This window comes from Stenella coeruleoalba, assembly GCF_951394435.1.
Source record: "Stenella coeruleoalba genome assembly, chromosome: 15".
Classification (NCBI taxonomy): Eukaryota; Metazoa; Chordata; class Mammalia; order Artiodactyla; family Delphinidae; genus Stenella; species Stenella coeruleoalba.
The window spans coordinates 50368686-50386045 of NC_137161.1; the positions used below are offsets into that span (position 1 = coordinate 50368686).

The following is a 17360-nucleotide window of genomic DNA, read 5'->3' on the forward strand; positions in this document are numbered from 1 at the left end:
ACTTTTACTTTTTCATTTCTTTTATTTCTCATGATTGTCTTTCATCCCCTTTGGAGGCAGAGCCCTGTCAAGGGGGTGAGGGAAACGTGGCCCTGAGCCCCAGTGTGCACATGGCTGTCCAGGGCCCCCACCAGATTGACAAAGAAGCGGATCTTTATGGAAAAGTTCACGATTATCTCATTAAGAAAGCATTTAACAATAATCTGTATTTGTTTAGCTTTTCCTTTTTAAAGTACTTTTATTTTTATGATATTCTTTTCACCCTCGTTGTTCAGAGTTTGCAGATTTCTCACCATTGGATGGTCCTGCAGTTCCGTGAAAAGAGAATGCTGGTTATCACAGGGATATGCTGGGGAGTTCCCCTTCCCTCTGAGAGGAAGGAACTGAGATGGGTGGGAGGTTTGGGTCAGGTCGTAAAATTGTTATCTGTGACCTTTACCTCTGGTTTATTGCCTGCATTCTCCTGGGAGCACAGAGTTCTCAGTCCCGGCCTGGCGTTTGGGCCCCCATGCTGTACTTTACGTGCTCTCCCCTCTTGGCGGGTTTTTCAAGGACTTGTCTTGAGATTAGGAACTGATGCTTTAAGAGCATTTGTGGGTTGTCGGTCACTCTCAGAACACCAGATTTTGTTGGTGGAAAGTGATCAGGAAAAAGGAGTTTTAAGACCTTTTTTTTTGGCCGCACTATGCGGCATGTGGGATCTTAGTTCCCTGAACAGGAATCGAACCCTTGCCCCCTGCAGTGGAAGCATGGAGTCCTAACCACTGGACCACCAGGGAAGTCCCAGGACTTTTAAAAGGTGCTGAGGTATCACGTGGTCCATATTTAAGTATTGATTGTACCTCAAAGAAGGTAGTGTCTTATATACATTTAAATGTTTTCTTGAGTTTGAATTTCAATTTATTTGAAAAAATTTAACCTCAAACCTCAATTGAGAAGGAAAGATGCCATGTGGTTTTAGTTCACAGTGGGAAAGGAGCTGTGTGCTTCGGCGGGACCTTGTCCTTGTGCTCTAGTGGTGCCACATAAATGCTCTCCTTTTACTCACTGTTTAAACTTTTCTCTCGAGAGTCAGAGGTCAGGGCAGGACAATGTCACTCACTGGTGGAGCTGGGGGCGGGGCCCGGGTGGGCCCCGGGGCAGCCCGCTTTCCGACACAGATGGCTATATGGTTCTTTCTCTCGAAGGAGCTGACGGTGGCGGATCATCAGCTGGAAATGGGTCCGGGGTTGCCCCCGCTGCCCCTGCAGGGGGCTCTCGCTCCTCTTCCCGGAACTTAGGGTCTTCAGGCGGTGAGAAGGAAGAAGGCAAGAAGGTGCGGCGTCAGTGGGAGTCGTGGAGCACGGAGGACAAGAACACCTTCTTCGAGGGGCTGTACGAGGTGAGTGGGTCCTGCAGCCCAAGGAGGCGGCTGAAGCTCCTGGCTTCTTACCCCTTGCCTGTGGGTCCCCAGGCACAGGCCTTGACCTCTGACCTTGGCCCTTTACCTCCTCACTGTGACTTTCAAAGCTGTTACTAGTGAGGTGGCTGTTAGGAAGTGTTTTCGTTTGCTTCTTTTCTTTTCTAAGATTCTCTGAAATACGTTCTGGTCTGAAGAGTGGTGCCCTTCCCTCTGGGCCTTCCTCTCACAGCTGAGTGGGCCGATTCAGGAGGGATGTCGCCGAGAGCGAGGGGCCAGGGGACACTTGCCACATCAGTCAGAGCAGCCAGCACAACCCAGAGAGACATCACAGCTGACTGGGGACAGAGTGGCAAGTCCTAAACATAGAGAAGCTCCTCCCCCATCCCACAGCCCAATGAAACGGCCGTGCTCCCTGCCAGCCATCTTTACTTCCGGGTTTTGTTTCTCCACATCTTTGTAGTTATAGAGAACATACTTTTTTATTAACGTTAAATGCATTTTTCATGGTGTTTTGTAGTTCTTTTGCTCAGTATTTTTTTAATGCTTATAAATATTCTGCTTCAGATGAAGGCAACTATGACCCACATGCTCACTGCCTGTTTTTTGTAAATCAAGTTTTATTGGAACACAGCTCAGCCTCTTCACTTGTACATTGTCTTTGACTACAGTGTGGTTCCTGCAGTACCTGTGGCCCTGCAACACCTAAATATTTACCCTCTGGCCAGTCCTTGTTCTACTTAACCATTTTCGTATTGTTGATTGTTGTGGTTCCTTCTAGATTCTGTTGTAAATAATGCTACCATGGACATCTTTGTGCACATTCCATATTTTAGACTTCTTCTTTGGGATGTAGTATCAAGAGTAGGTTACTTGGTCAGTGAGCCTTATTCTTTTACTAGTGAACTAATTGGAGTGATAGAAAAGTCTAGCCAAGCCTGTGAAACAAGGCTCAGAGGAAGGAGGCTTTGGAACTGAAGCCATGGAGTGTTCATAGATCAGGAGACACCTGACTGTGGGCAGAGAACAGGACGCAGAGCCGAGTTCAGAGCTTTCCCGTGGCTGGCCTGCCCCATTCCGGGGTCGATGGTTCAGTTCTGCCCTTCCTGGATAGAGGAGGCCACGTGTTGGTGCTGCCTGACTCTGTTGTCCGAGGAGAGAATGAAATGTCCACATGAGGCTTGTTCCAGTAGACGCGAAGTCATTCAAACACATTCAAGTGTGTTCCTTTTCTTCCCTGGACAGTTCTAGGGTAAAGTACAGAGGCTGTTCTTTTATAGATTATATGCCCAAATGGTGCCTTCTTTAAGCTGTTTGTTAGGCATAGAAGACTTGTGATTCCTGGAGGGTCCTCAGAATCAGCAGCCATTGCTGACTCTCACCTGAAATAGTTACTGCTTTGGTGTGGCCCCTGTGTCTTGGGGAGAAAGTGGGCTCTGCAGGCAGTCTGGCTACTCAGTTGCAGGAGCGTGGGGGAGACATGGTTGTTGATGAAAAGCAGAAGAAATCCGTGTTAATGACCTGCCCTTACCTTTCTTCAGGGGAATTAGTTCATTCCCCTCTCATCGGGCTAGGCTTCTTGTTTTAACTTTTCTACCAGGTAGGTGTTTTGAGGTCTCCTGAAATCCTTGCTTAATAATAATAATAATTAATAATTGGCTATTCAGGTCACTTAATGCTTTCTACGGTTGGTACTATTGGTGTATCCCAAATTGTATGTGTGTGTATGTATGTGTGTGAGAGAGAGAGCAAGAGAGCGCATGCACAAGTGTGGGCTTTATGTCTGTTGCTGCGTGTGTCTGACCAAAACTCAGTGGGAGAGAGAGAGAGAGAGAGAGAGAGAGAGAGAGAGAGAGAGAGAGCGAGCATGCACAAGTGTGGGCTTTATGTCTGTTGCTTCGTGTGTCTGACCAAAACTCAGCGGGACTCTGGTGGGGTGATGACCGGCTGGTCAGCTAGGGCGTATGTAACCACGAGCATCTTCACCCGTGGGGCATGGTGCTCAGCACAGGCCTCTGCAGTGTTGATGAGGGTCTTCCCTGCCTTTCTGATGCACTCTCGTCTGACTGAGCTATGCCTCAAGTGAAGAGACCCAGCACAGAGTAGCGCAGAGGGGCAAGACCGAGCATTGAGCAGCTCTCAGAACTGAACTGGGAGGGAGCCGGAGGGACTGGATCAAGCCTGACTGTGTGCAGGGACTCCCACGGTGTCACTGGGCCTCTGCCTGTAACCCCGTGTGTTGGGGGTGACATTTCTGTGCTTATTCTCTCCTGCTTCAGGTGCTCCCCAGGGGCGAGAGTGCCTCCCCAACCCCTCCTCCATGCTAGTTAGGACAGTTCTGGGCACAACTCAGCTTGGCTGGTCCCATCCCAGACTCCTCCCTGTGGCCAGGGGTAAAGGTTGTGACCCCCATGACAGGGAGCTGGCGGGAAGACCAGTGGGATGAACGCCTGGACCAGCGTGGTTGTCCTCAACATCCTCTATACTCCATTTCACAAAGCCTGTTGCCAACTTTTCCTTTTCCCTTCTTACGTCTGTCTGTCCATATTGCTGTCCAGTCTTGATTCCTATCTTACTCGCAGCCGCGTGGCCAGCATCTTCTGCTTGCTTTTCACTGGGTCGATAATTGCTGGAGGCCTCATCTCTGCTGTGCTTCCCCTCCCGTGTTCTGTCTGCACTTCCCAGTGTCCCACAAATCCAGCTGCTGGGCATCTCCTGTTTCCTGCCATCTCTGTGACAGCTGTACGAGTACTGCGAGTTCTCGTTTCAGTCTTTGAAATGTGTGCTTCACCTCCATATAGTTTTCTCTTTCAACTTTGCCTTTTTCACTGTTGCTGTTGTTGCCACCACCCTTTATTTACCTAGTTCATGGCTAAGTATAGAAATGCAAAGAAGTCCCCCCTAAGGGGCTGGCAGTCTTACTGGGAAAACGTAACAGGCACAGAAGAAGTGGGATTCTCAGAAGGTATATGCTGACAGATGCCACAGGAGTTCAGAAGGCAGCGTCCTTTGAGAACGTGGGATGAGGAGTCGCAAAGCCCAGATTCTAGTCCCCATCTGGGCTGTCAGGTCACCTCTGGGTTCGTTAACTCAGCTATGAAACGAAGTCCTGAGATTTAGAGGCTGTGTGTGTTTGTTTGCGTCACGGTTCTTGGTCAAGAGCTGAGGGGAGTTTTGTGGGAGAGGTGGTGCCTGAGCTGGACGCTGGAGGAAGGCACTTTAGGTGCAGCTCTGCCTTGCTCTGGTTCACCTGCCATTGCTTCTTTTAAAACAATGAGTGAGCTTTCATTCTTTGAGGATTTTTACGCTTTGTTTTGGCTGCACCGTACGACATGTGGGATCTTAATTCGCTGACCAGGGATTGAACCCGTGCCCCATGCAGTAGAAGCGTGTAGTCTTAACCACTGGACTGCCAGGGAAGTCCCATAGCACTTTTACTTTTTGACCTTAATTTTTTTTTTTTTTTGTGGTACATGGGCCTCTCACTGTTGTGGCCTCTCCCGTTGCGGAGCACAGGCTCCGGACACACAGCCTCAGCGGCCATGGCTTACGGGCCTAGCCACTCTGCGGCATGTGGGATCCTTCCGGACCGGGGCATGAACCCGTGTCCCCTGCATCGGCAGGCAGACTCTCAACCACTGCGCCACGAGGGAAGCCCTTGACCTTAAATTTTGAAACGATTTCAGAGTTGGAAAAAGCTGCAAAAAGAGTACAGAGAATGCTCACATGCCCTTTAACCCGCTTTCCTGACACCCACGTAACTGCAGGGTGACCGGCAAAATGAGGAGAGTTAGTGTAATGTCATCAGTATTTGCACTGATGTCCTATTCTGGTTCAGGACCCCACGTTGCATTTGGTTGCCATGGCTCCTGGGTCCTCCCACCTGGGACAGGTCCCTCAGTATTCCCTTTTTTTCCTGGTCTCTCACGACCTTGACATTTTTGAAGATTCCAAGTCTGTTCATTCATAGAGTGCCCCTCATTGGGCTTACCTGATGTTTCCGCACGGATAAGTTCATGTTTTGTGTTTTCTGTCAAGAGTACTGTGGGATTGCTGTGCATCCTTGGTGCATCCTGTCCAGAGTGTGCAGTGTGATCTGTCTCAGGCCTGGCTGTGTGAACCTTGATCACTGCATTCAGGTGGCATCTCCCAGGTTCTCCACTGCCAAGTCTTTTTTTCTTTTTTTTTTTTTACTTTGAGACTATGTAAATACCCTGTTTCTCATGATTCTTTCTCCCACTAATTTAAGCAACCATTGCCTCTTCTTACCTGGAACAACTATTACTGTGGTGTTTACCCAGTGATGACCTTCTGATTCTGTTATTCTTTCTACATTTATTAAGTGGAAATCCCATGCAAGGAAAAGCTCTCCCTTCTCCTCCATTTATGTATTTATTCAATTATTTCTTTATACCTGTATGGACCCAGGGATACTTATTCTCTTCCATGGGTCATAATCCATTCATATCATTGTGATTTTGTTGCCCATATTGTTCTAGATTTGCCCACTGGGAGCCTCTTCAGGTTGGCTGCTGTGTCCTTCTAACATGTTCCCCTTATGCTTTGAGCACTTCCTCACTTTCTGGCACCACAAGATATTCTAGACTCACCTGGTATTTTCCCTGCCCCAGACCTGGCATTGGCCATTTTTCCAAGGAGCCGTGGTTCCTTTTGGAAAGTGGGATTTAGAAACCAAGATCTGGGTACCAGAGGTGCTCAATGCTGCTGGGGTGCCGTTACCTCCAGGTCCTTCCCAGTGCTTCCTGCTGGCTTGGTTTTGATAAAAGTATCAGTAGTTGATGAGTAGTATCAGTAGTTGGTTCTCGTTGCATCAGTACCAGAACAGCACTGATGGGGACTGTTCTCTGGAACATAAATTCCATTCTGAAAATCTAAGATGTACTCAGCTTTTGCATGGAGGTGTTGAAGGAAGGCCCACAGATGTATTCAGAGCATATTCTGCATGATTCTCTTAATAAACATTCATATTTGTTATCCTTGTTCAAACATAGAATACCTTTTGTATGATCAAATCAGTGAAGCTGTTTCTGAATAGTTGATGTGTTGTTTTATTTTAAGATGCCAGATGTACAGCACCCTGAGCTCCTCCATCCTTGTGTTGTGTCTTCTGATTATTGTCTTCGTGGGGGTATGTCATTTCATGGGCTCTAAAGAACTCTGGAGATTAAGCCCTTTGTCTAAGTCATGAGCTTCATGTTTCTACTGCTCCGGGGTCCTTGCCTCATTGGTATCCACATGCTATGATAGTTCTGTTGCTGCATTATCCATTATTCTAATTGAAACCTGAGGTTCTGGGGAAGCCAGGTTGAAGTTCATGCACAAGTAGGAGCCATGAAGGATACTTGCTTAACCACAGCAGTCCCTTTTCTCCCTTTTCAGGAAGTGTCTGCATTGTACAGAAGGCTGCCTTGTTGTAACCTCGTGTTGTTTTTTTTTTTAACGTCTTTATTGGAGTATAATTGCTCTACAATGGTGTGTTAGTTCCTGCTTTATAACAAAGTGAATCAACCATACATATACATATATCCCCATATCTCCTCCCTCTTGTGTCTCCCTCCCACCTTCCCTATAACCTCGTGCTTTTTTTTAAAGTTAGCTTTATTATTGCCCTTTGTGTTATTTTATAAAGTATAAGACAATCTAGTTTTTTTTTATAAATTTATTTATTTATTCATTTATTTAATTTTTGGCTGCATTGGGTCTTTGCTGCTGCACGCGGGCTTTCTCTAGTTGCAGTGAGTGGGGGCTACTCTTTGTTGCGGGGCACAGGCTTCTCATTGTGGTGGCTTCTCTTGTTGCAGAGCACAGGCTGTAGGCGCGCAGACTTCAGTAGTTGTGGCTCACGGGCTCTAGAGCGCAGGCTCAGTAGTTGTGGCGCACGGGCTTAGTTGCTCCGCAGCATGTGGTATCTTCCCGGACCAGGGCTCGAACCCGTGTCCCCTGCATTGGCAGGCAGATTCTTAACTACTGCGCCACCAGGGAAGCCCCTAACCTCGTGCTTTTAATGTGGACTTTCTTTTCCAGCATGGGAAAGACTTTGAAGCGATTCAGAACAACATTGCTCTGAAATACAAGAAGAAAGGCAAGCCCGCCAGCATGGTGAAGAACAAGGAGCAGGTCCGGCACTTCTACTACCGCACGTGGCACAAGATCACCAAGTACATTGACTTCGACAATGGTGAGTGCCTAGGCTGGCTTCCTGGGGCCAGAGGCGGGGTGGCTTCTGGTCCAGGAGCGTGGCTTCCGCAAACCTGCAGGCCACACCTTCTGGCATTATTCTCACCCAGCCACACGGCCTGGGGTGTTCTCACCTCTGGTGCTTTGGCTGACAGGAGACCTCGTAACTGGTGGTCAGGCTGAGTTACAAGGAAGCCTGTGGTGTCTGAGTCCCTGGCTCGCTCCCCTCTGGGAGGGAGGGCACCGTGGTCCAGAATCACACCTCCCCGTTGCCTGCCCTTCTCCCATGGGAGCCCCAGTGGGGTGAGGGTCGGGCAGGGCCTGGTGTGCGTCGGCCCGGGTGGACGGCTGGCGTTCCAGGGCTTTTCCCAGGCTCTTTTTCCAGGCTCTGTGTTTGAGTCCAGTTTGCGTGGCTCCATCTTTATTTATTTATTTATATATTTATTTTTCTATTTTTTTTTTTTTACATCTTTATTGGAGTATAATTGCTTTACAATGGTGTGTTAGTTTCTGCTTTATAACAAAGTGAATCAGTTATACATATACATATGTTCCCAAATCTCTTCCTTCTTGCATCTCCCTCCCTCCCACCCTCCCTATCCCACCCCTCTAGGTGGTCACAAAGCACCGAGCTGATCTCCCTGTGCTATGCGGCTGCTTCCCACTAGCTATCTGTTTTACATTTGATAGTATGTATATGTCCATGCCACTCTCTCACTTTATCACAGCTTACCCTTCCCCCTCCCCATATCCTCAAGTCCATTCTCTAGTAGGTCTGTGTCTTTATTCCTGTCTTACCCCTAGGTTCTTCATGACATTTTTTTTTCTTAAATTCCATATATATGTGTTAGCATACGGTATTTGTCTTTCTCTTTCTGACATACTTCACTCTGTATGACAGACTCTAGGTCCATCCACCTCATTACAAATAGCTCAATTTCATTTCTTTTTATGGCTGAGTAATATTCCATTGTATATATGTGCCACATCTTCTTTATCCATTCATCTGTTGATGGACACTAGGTTGCTTCCATGTCCTGGCTATTGTAAATAGAGCTGCAATGAACATTTTGGTACATGACTCTTTTTGAATTATGGTTTTCTCAGGGTATATGCCCAGTAGTGGGATTGCTGGGTCATATGGTAATTCTATTTTTAGTTTTTTAAGGAACCTTCATACTGTTCTCCATAGTGGCTGTACCAATTCACATTCCCACCAACAGTGCAAGAGGGTTCTCTTTTCTCCACACCCTCTCCAGCATTTATTGTTTCTAGATTTTTTGATGATGGCCATTCTGACTGGTGTGAGATGACAACTCATTGTAGTTTTGATTTGCATTTCTCTAATAGTGATGTTGAGCAGCTTTTCATGTGCTTCTTGGCCATCTGTATGTCTTCTTTGGAGAAATGTCTATTTAGGTCTTCTGCCCATTTTTGGATTGGGTTGTTTGTTTTTTTAATACTGAGCTGCATGAGCTGTTATATTTTGGGGATTAATCCTTTGTCTATTGATTCGTTTGCAAATATTTTCTCCCATTCTGAGGGTTGTCTTTTGGTCTTGTTTATGGTTTCCTTTGCTGTGCAAAAGCTTTGAAGTTTCATTAGGTCCCATTTGTTTATTTTTGTTTTTATTTCCATTTCTCTAGGAGGTGGGTCAAAAAGGATCTTGCTGTGATTTATGTCCTAGAGTGTTCTGCCTATGTTTTCCTCTAAGAGTTTGATAGTTTCTGGCCTTACATTTAGGTCTTTAATCCATTTTGAGCTTATTTTTGTATATGGTGTTAGGGAGTGATCTAATCTCATACTTTTACATGTGCCTGTCCAGTTTTCCCAGCACCACTTATGGAAGAGGCTGTCCTTTCTCCACTGTACATTCCTGCCTCCTTTATCAAAGATAAGGTGACCATATGTGTGTGGGTTTATCTCTGGGCTTTCTATCCTGTTCCATTGATCTATCTTTCTGTTTTTGTGCCAGTACCATACTGTCTTGATTACTGTAGCGTTGTAGTATAGTCTGAAGTCAGGGAGCCTGATTCCTCCAGCTCCGTTTTTCGTTCTAAAGATTGCTTTGGCTATTCGGGGTCTTTTGTGTTTCCATGCAAATTGTGAAATTTTTTGTTCTAGTTCTGTGAAAAATGCCAGTGGTAGTTTGATAGAGATTGCATTGAATCTGTAGATGGCTTTGGGTAGTAGAGTCATTTTCACAATGTTGATTCTTCCAATCCAAGAACATGGTATATCTCTCCATCTGTTTGTATCATCTTTAATTTCTTTCATCAGTGTCTTATAATTTTCTGCATACAGGTCTTTTGTCTCCTTAGGTAGGTATTCCTAGATATTTTATTCTTTTTGTTGCAATGGTAAATGGGAGTGTTTTCTTGATTTCACTTTCAGATTTTTCATCATTAGTGTATAGGAATGCCAGAGATTTCTGTGCATTAATTTTGTATCCTGCTACTTTACCAAATTCATTGATTAGCTCTAGTAGTTTTCTGGTGACATCTTTAGGATTCTCTATGTATAGTATCATGTCATCTGCAAACAGTGACAGCTTTACTTCTTCTTTTCTGATTTGGATTCCTTTTATTTCCTTTTCTTCTCTGATTGCTGTGGCTAAAACTTCCAAAACTATGTTGAATAAGAGTGGTGAGAGTGGGCAACCTTGTCTTGTTCCTGATCTTAGTGGAAATGCTTTCAGTTTTTCACCATTGAGGATGATGTTGGCTGTGGGTTTGTCATATATGGCCTTTATTATGTTGAGGAAAGTTCCCTCTATGCCTACTTTCTGCAGGGTTTTTATCATAAATGGGTGTTGAATTTTGTCAAAAGCTTTCTCTGCATCTATTGACATGACCATATGGTTTTTCTCCTTCTGTTTGTTAATATGGTGTATCACATTGATTGATTTGCGTATATTGAAGAATCCTTGCATTCCTGGAATAAACCCCACTTGATCATGGTGTATGATCCTTTTAATGTGCTGTTGGATTCTGTTTGCTAGTATTTTGTTGAGGATATTTGTATCTATGTTCATCAGTGATATTGGCCTGTAGTTTTCTTTCTTTGTGACATCCTTGTCTGGTTTTCATATCAGGGTGATGGTGGCCTCGTAGAATGCGTTTGGGAATGTTCCACCCTCTGCCATATTTTGGAAGAGTTTGAGAAGGATAGGTGTCAGCTCTTCTCTAAATGTTTGATAGAATTCGCCTGTGAAGCCATCTGGTCCTGAGCTTTTGTTTGTTGGAAGTTTTTGTTGTTGTTGTTGTTTTTTGCGGTACGCGGGCCTCTCACTGCTGTGACCTCTCCTGTTGCGGAACACAGGCTCTGGATGCGCAGACCCAGTGGCCATGGCTCACAGGCCCAGCCACTCCGCGGCACGTGGGATCCTCCCGGACTGGGGCATGAACCTGTGTCCCCTGCATCGGCAGGCGGATTCCCAACCACTGCGCCACCAGGGAAGCCCCTGTTGGAAGATTTTTAATCACAGTTTCAATTTCAGTGCTTGTGATTGGTCTGTTCATATTTTCTGTTTCTTCCTGATTCAGTCTTGGCAGGTTGTGCATTTCTAAGAATTTGTCCATTTCTTCCAGGTTGTCCGTTTTATTGGCATAGAGTTGCTTGTAGTAATCTCATGATCTTTTGTATTTCTGCAGTGTCAGTTGTTACTTCTCTTTTTTCATTTCTAATTCTATTGATTTGAGTCTTCTCCCTTTTTTTCTTGATGAGTCTGGCTAATTGTTTATCAATTTTGTTTATCTTCTCAAAGAACCAGCTTTTAGTTTTATTGATCTTTGCTATCATTTCCTTCATTTCTTTTTCATTGATTTCTGATCTGATCTTTATGATTTCTTTCCTTCTGCTAACTTTGGGGTTTTATTGTTCTTTCTCTAATTGCTTTAGGTGCAAGGTTAGGTTGTTTATTCGAGATGTTTCCTGTTTCTTAAGGTAGGATTGTATTGCTATAAACTTCCCTCTTAGAACTGCTTTTGCTGCATCCCATAGGTTTTGGGTCTTCGTGTCTCCATTGTCCTTTGTTTCTAGGTATTTTTTGATTTCCTCTTTGATTTCTTCAGTGATCACTTCATTATTAAGTAGTGTATTGTTTAGCCTCCATGTGTTTATATTTTTTACAGATCTTTTCCTGTAATTGATATCTAGTCTCATAGCATTGTGGTCGGAAAAGATACTTGATACAATTTCAGTTTTCTTAAATTTACCAAGGCTTGATTTGTGACCCAAGATATGATCTATCCTGGAGAATGTTCCATGAGCACTTGAGAAAAATGTGTATTCTGTTGTTTTTGGATGGAATGTCCTATAAATATCAATTAAGTCCATCTTGTTTAATGTATCATTTAAAGCTTGTGTTTCCTTATTTATTTTCATTTTGGATGATCTGTCCATTGGTGAAAGTGGGGTGTTAAAGTCCCCTAATATGAATGTGTTACTGTCGATTTCCCCTTTTATGGCTGTTAGTATTTGCCTTATGTATTGAGGTGCTCCTATGTTGGGTGCATAAATATTTACAATTGTTATATCTTCTTCTTGGATCGATCCGTTGATCATTATGTAGTGTCCTTCTTTGTCTCTTCTAATAGTCTTTATTTTAAAGTCCATTTTGTCTGATATGAGAATTGCTACTCCAGCTTTCTTTTGGTTTCCATTTGCATGGAATATTTTTCCATCCCCTCACTTTCAGTCTGTATGTGTCTCTAGGTCTGAAGTGGGTCTCTTGTAGACAGCATTTATATGGGTCTTGTTTTTGTATCCATTCAGCCAGTTTGTGTCTTTTGGTGGGAGCATTTAATCCATTTACATTTAAGGTCATTATAGATATGTATGTTCCTATACCCATTTTCTTAATTGTTTTGGGTTTGTTATTATAGGTCTTTTCCTTTTGTGTTTCTTGCCTAGAGAAGATCCTTTAGCATTTGTTGTAAAGCTGGTTTGGTGGTGCTGAACTCTCTCAGCTTTTGCTTGTCTGTAAAGGTTTTAATTTCTCCATCAAACCTGAATGAGATCCTTGCTGGGTAGAGTAATCTTGGTTGTAGGTTTTTCTCCTTCAACACTTTAAATATGTCCTGCCAGTCCCTTCTGGCTTGCAGAGTTTCTGCTGAAAGATCAGCTGTTAACCTTATGGGGATTCCCTTGTTTGTTATTTTTCCCTTGCTGCTTTTAATATGTTTTCTTTGTATTTAATTTTTGACAGTTTGATTAATATGTGTCTTGGTGTGTTTCTGCTTGGATTTATCCTGTATGGGACTCTGTGTGCTTCCTGGACTTGATTAACTATTTCCTTTCCCATATTAGGGAAGTTTTCAACTATAATCTCTTCAAATATTTTCTCAGTGCCTTTCTTTTTCTCTTCTTCTTCTGGAACCCCTATAATTCAAATGTTGGTACGTTTAATGTTGTCCCAGAGGTCTCTGAGACTGTCCTCAGTTCTTTTCATTCTTTTTTCTGCTCTGCAGTAGTTATTTCCACTATTTCTTCCAGGTCACTTATCCGTTCTTCTGCCTCAATTATTCTGCTATTGATCCCTTCTAGAGTATTTTTAATTTCATTTATTGTGTTGTTCATCATTGCTTGTTTCATCTTTAGTTCTTCTAGGTCATTGTTAAATGTTTCTTGTGTTTTCTCTATTCTATTTCCAAGATTTTGGATCATCTTTACTGTCATTATTCTGAATTGTTTTTCAGGTAGACTGCCTATTTCCTCTTCATTTGTTAGGTCTGGTGGGGTTTTATCTTGCTCCTTCATCGGCAGTGTGTTTTTCTGTCTTCTCATTTTGCTTATCTTACTGTGTTTGGGATCTCCTTTTTGCAGACTGCAGGTTCGTAGTTCCCGTTGTTTTTGGTGTCTGTCCCCAGTGGGTAAAGTTGGTGGGTGGGTTGTGAAGGCTTCCTGGTGGAGGGGACTAGTGCCTTTGTTCTGATGGATGAGGCTGGATCTTGTCTTTCTGGTGGGCAGGTCCATGTCTGGTGGTGTGTTTTGGGGTGTCTGTGGCTTTATTATGATTTTAGGCAGCCTCTCTGCTAATGGGTGGGGTTGTGTTCCTGTCTTGCTAGTTGTTTGGCATAGGGTGTGCAGCACTGTAGCTTGCTGGTCGTTGAGTGAAGCTGGGTGTTGGTGTTGAGATGGATATCTCTGGGAGATTTTCGCCGTTTGATATTACGTGGAGCTGGGAGGTTTCTTGTGGACCAGTGTCCTGAAGTTGGTTCTCCCACCTCAGAGGCACAGCACTGACTCCTGGCTGCAGCACCAAGAGCCTTTCATCCACACGGCTCAGAATAAAAGGGAGAAAAAGTAGAAAGAAAGAAAGAAAGAAAGAAAAAGGATAAAAGAAAATAAAGTAAGGTAAAATAAAATAAAATTATTAAAATAAAAAAATAATTATTAAGAAAAAAAATTTTTTTTAAAAATTTTAAAAAACGGACGGATAGAACCCTAGGACAAATGGTAAAAGCAAAGATATACAGACAAAATCTCACACAGAAGCATACACATACACACTCACAAAAAGAGGAAAAGGGGAAAAACTAATAAATCTTGCTCTCAAAGTCCACCTCCTCAATTTGGGATGATTCCTTGTCTATTCAGGTCTTCCACAGATGCAGGGTACATCAAGTTGATGGTGGAGATTTAATCCACTGCTCCTGAGGCTGCTGGGAGAGCTTTCCCTTTCTCTTCTTTGTTCGCACAGCTCCTGGGGTTCAGCTTTGGATTTGGCCCCGCCTCTGCATGTAGGTCGCTGGAGGGCGTCTGTTCTTCGCTCAGACAGGACGGGGTTAAAGGAGCCGCTGATTTGGGGGCTCTGGCTCACTCAAGCTGGGGGGAGGGAGGGGTACAGAGTGCGGGGCGAGCCTGCGGCGGCAGAGGCTGGCATGACTTTGCACCAGCCTGAGGCGTGCCATGTGTTCTCCCGGGGAAGTTGTCCCTGGATCCTGGGACCCTGGCAGTGGCGGGCTGCACAGGCTCCCCGGAAGGGAGGTGTGGAGAGTGACCTGTGCTTGCACACAGGCTTCTTGGTGGCGGCAGCAGCAGCCTTAGTGTCTCATGCCTGTCTCTGGGGTCCGCGCTGTTAGCCCTGGCTAAGGCCTGTCTCTGGAGCTCCTTTAAGTAGCGCTCTTAATCCTATCTCCTCGAGCACTGGGACACAAAGAGGAAAGAAAAAGTCTCTTGCCTCTTCAGCAGCTCCAGACTTTTTCCTGGACTCCCTCCCGGCTAGCCGTGGTGCACTAACCCCCTGCAGGCTGTGTTCACACCGCCAACCCCATCCCGGCGCTCCGACCGCAGCCTGAGCCTCAACCCCCAGCCCCGCCTGCCCCGGCGGGTGAGCAGGCAAGCCTCTCAGCCTGGTGAGTGCCGGTTGGCCCTGATCCTCTGTGCGGGAATCTCTCCGCTTTGCCCTCCGCATCCCTGTTGCTGCGCTCTCCTCCGCGGCTCCGAAGCTTCCCCCCTCCGCCACCCGCAGTCTCCGCCCTCGAAGGGGCTCCTAGTGTGTGGAAACCTTTCCTCCTTCACGGCTCCCTCCCACTGGTGCAGGTCCCGTCCCTATTCTTTTGTCTCTGTTTATTCTTTATTCTTTTGCCCAGCCCAGGTACATGGGGAGTTTCTTGCCTTTTGGGAGGTCTGAGGTCTTCTGCCAGCATTCAATAGGTGTTCTGTAGGGGTTGTTCCACCTGTAGATGTATTTCTGATGTATCTGTGGGGAGGAAGGTAATCTCCGCGTCTTACTCTTCCGCCATCTTCCCCTAGATCCGTGGCTCCATCTTTAATTCATTAGTCTAGGTCATCGCCAGGTGCGGTTCTGACTTCCTGCTCAGAGCACCTCTGTCCTACGGGGAGGAATTGCTGCCTCCTGTGTCCGCACGCCAGGAGAATCCTGTGTCTGTGTCATTCCTGCTGCTTCTCTCGTCGATCGGTCTCTCCACATGTGTGCTTCCACTGACTGCACTGATTTCTGACACACCCTCCAAATAACATCAGTTCTGATCCAGATTAATCGTGGTTGCTGTGGTCACGTTACTCCCCTTTGTACCTTTGTCTGTACCCTGCAGGTGTTCTCTTGGCCAGTCAGTGTGTCCTGGCCTCCCCCCGCTGACCCATCTGGCTCTCTTCGCTGGCTTTCCTTTAGGTCGGGATGCCAGGGCCAGGGATTCCTCCTCTGGCCTTAGAAAAACCCAGAGACAGTGATTCAAGCTGTCTTTTTCTGTAAAAGGTCAGATGGTGAATATAGATATTTTTGGCTTTGGGGTTTTATGGTCTTTATTGAAACCACTTCACTCTGCTTTCTAGCTCATTGTGGATAATACATAGAGGAACACATGTTGCTGCATTTGCCTGTTTAAAAAGAGAGCCCTTGGGCCAGATCTGGCCTGCGATTTGCTGTCCTCTGCCCTGGAGAAGTCCTTCCTCCCTGCCATCGGCCAGCACTAGGCCTCTCAGGGACTGGGAGGTCCCAGGGTCTGGTGATGGTTGTTATGGTCACTGCATTTCCCATCTGCTTCTGTCTTTTTTTTTTTTTTTTTTTTTTGGCCACGCCACGTGGCTTGCAGGATCTTAGTTCCCTGACCAAGGACTGAACCCCGGCCCCAGCAGTGAAAGCGCAGAGTCCTAACCACTGGACCGCCAGGGAATCCCCATCTGGTTCTGTCCTACGACACTGTCCCCTGAATGTATTTCCCTTTGAATCCTTGGGGGCACCTCTTACTCACCTATCAGTGTTTCTGGTTCTACTCCGAGCTTCTCAGATCTGTTCTCACTACCTGGCCTGCCTTGGTCCTGCCCTAGACCAGTGCTGCTGGTCCTGCCCTTCGTAACCCAGCCTTTGAGCTGTGAGATCCACACAAAATGTTCATCTGCCCGGCCACTCCCTTGCCTGAGCCCCCTTCCTCTGCCCCACCAGAGACCCGCACCATGACCTGCCACGGCCCCGGCAATGGAGTCACCTGCCTCCTTACGTGCACTTTCCTTCACACCTTGACTCCTGCCACACTCCTGCCACTCCCACCTGGTCGTCCTCCCTAACCTGTTCACCAGGACTCAGCTCCTGTGTCAGTTGTCCCAGAAATCCTCCCCTGAATCCTCTCTTGTCCCCACTGCCGCCTGTGGTTGGGCACGTGGCATGCTCTTCCCTGGAGGTGCCTGTAATGCGCTTGATCGGGTGGAGGAGAAAGCCCCGGCTCGGCAGTGGAGGCCCTGGCCCCTGTCCACTCCAACGATGCGGGGAGTGGAGGTCCAAGTCCAGGCAGCATCCTCTTCCCATTGTACCCCTCTCGCTCTGTCTCCTGACTTTTGTCTGCCTTACAAGTACTGTTTTCACACCACCTTTTCATGTCGATGTAGAATTTCTCCATGTGTTTGTTTTTTAAATGACATCTGTTTTAGTTTTTTCAGTATTAGTAAGTTTTCTTAACCTAATGCTTGGTGATCAGTTCTTTAATTAATTAATTAATTAATTTTTTTTATTTGGCTGCATCAGGTCTTAGTAGCGGCATGCAGTATCTTTCATTGTGGTGCACGGGCTTCTTTCTGTTTGTGGCACGTGGGCTTAGTAGTTGTGGCATGGCATGTGAGATCTTAGTTCCCTGACCAGGGCTTGAACCTGCGTCCCCTGCGTAGGAAGGTGGATTCTTAACCACTGGACCACCGGGGAAGTCCCTCCGTGTGGTGTGTGTGTGTGTGTGTGTGTGTGTGTGTGTGTGTGTGTACACACACACATAATTTATTTATTTATTTATTTATTTTTGGCTCTGTTGGG

The 17360-nt window shown here is 45.8% G+C and overlaps 1 protein-coding gene across 1 annotated transcript in view; it reads left to right on the plus strand.

The window, feature by feature from the left end:
• CRAMP1 (cramped chromatin regulator homolog 1) overlaps nucleotides 1-17360 on the plus strand; it is a 68125-nt gene that overhangs the window by 11790 nt on the left and 38975 nt on the right. Inside the window, exons 3-4 of the mRNA XM_079944523.1 lie at nucleotides 1188-1381; nucleotides 7445-7598. Of these exons, the coding sequence (XP_079800649.1) occupies nucleotides 1188-1381; nucleotides 7445-7598 (348 nt within the window). The remainder of the gene's footprint in view (nucleotides 1-1187; nucleotides 1382-7444; nucleotides 7599-17360) is intronic.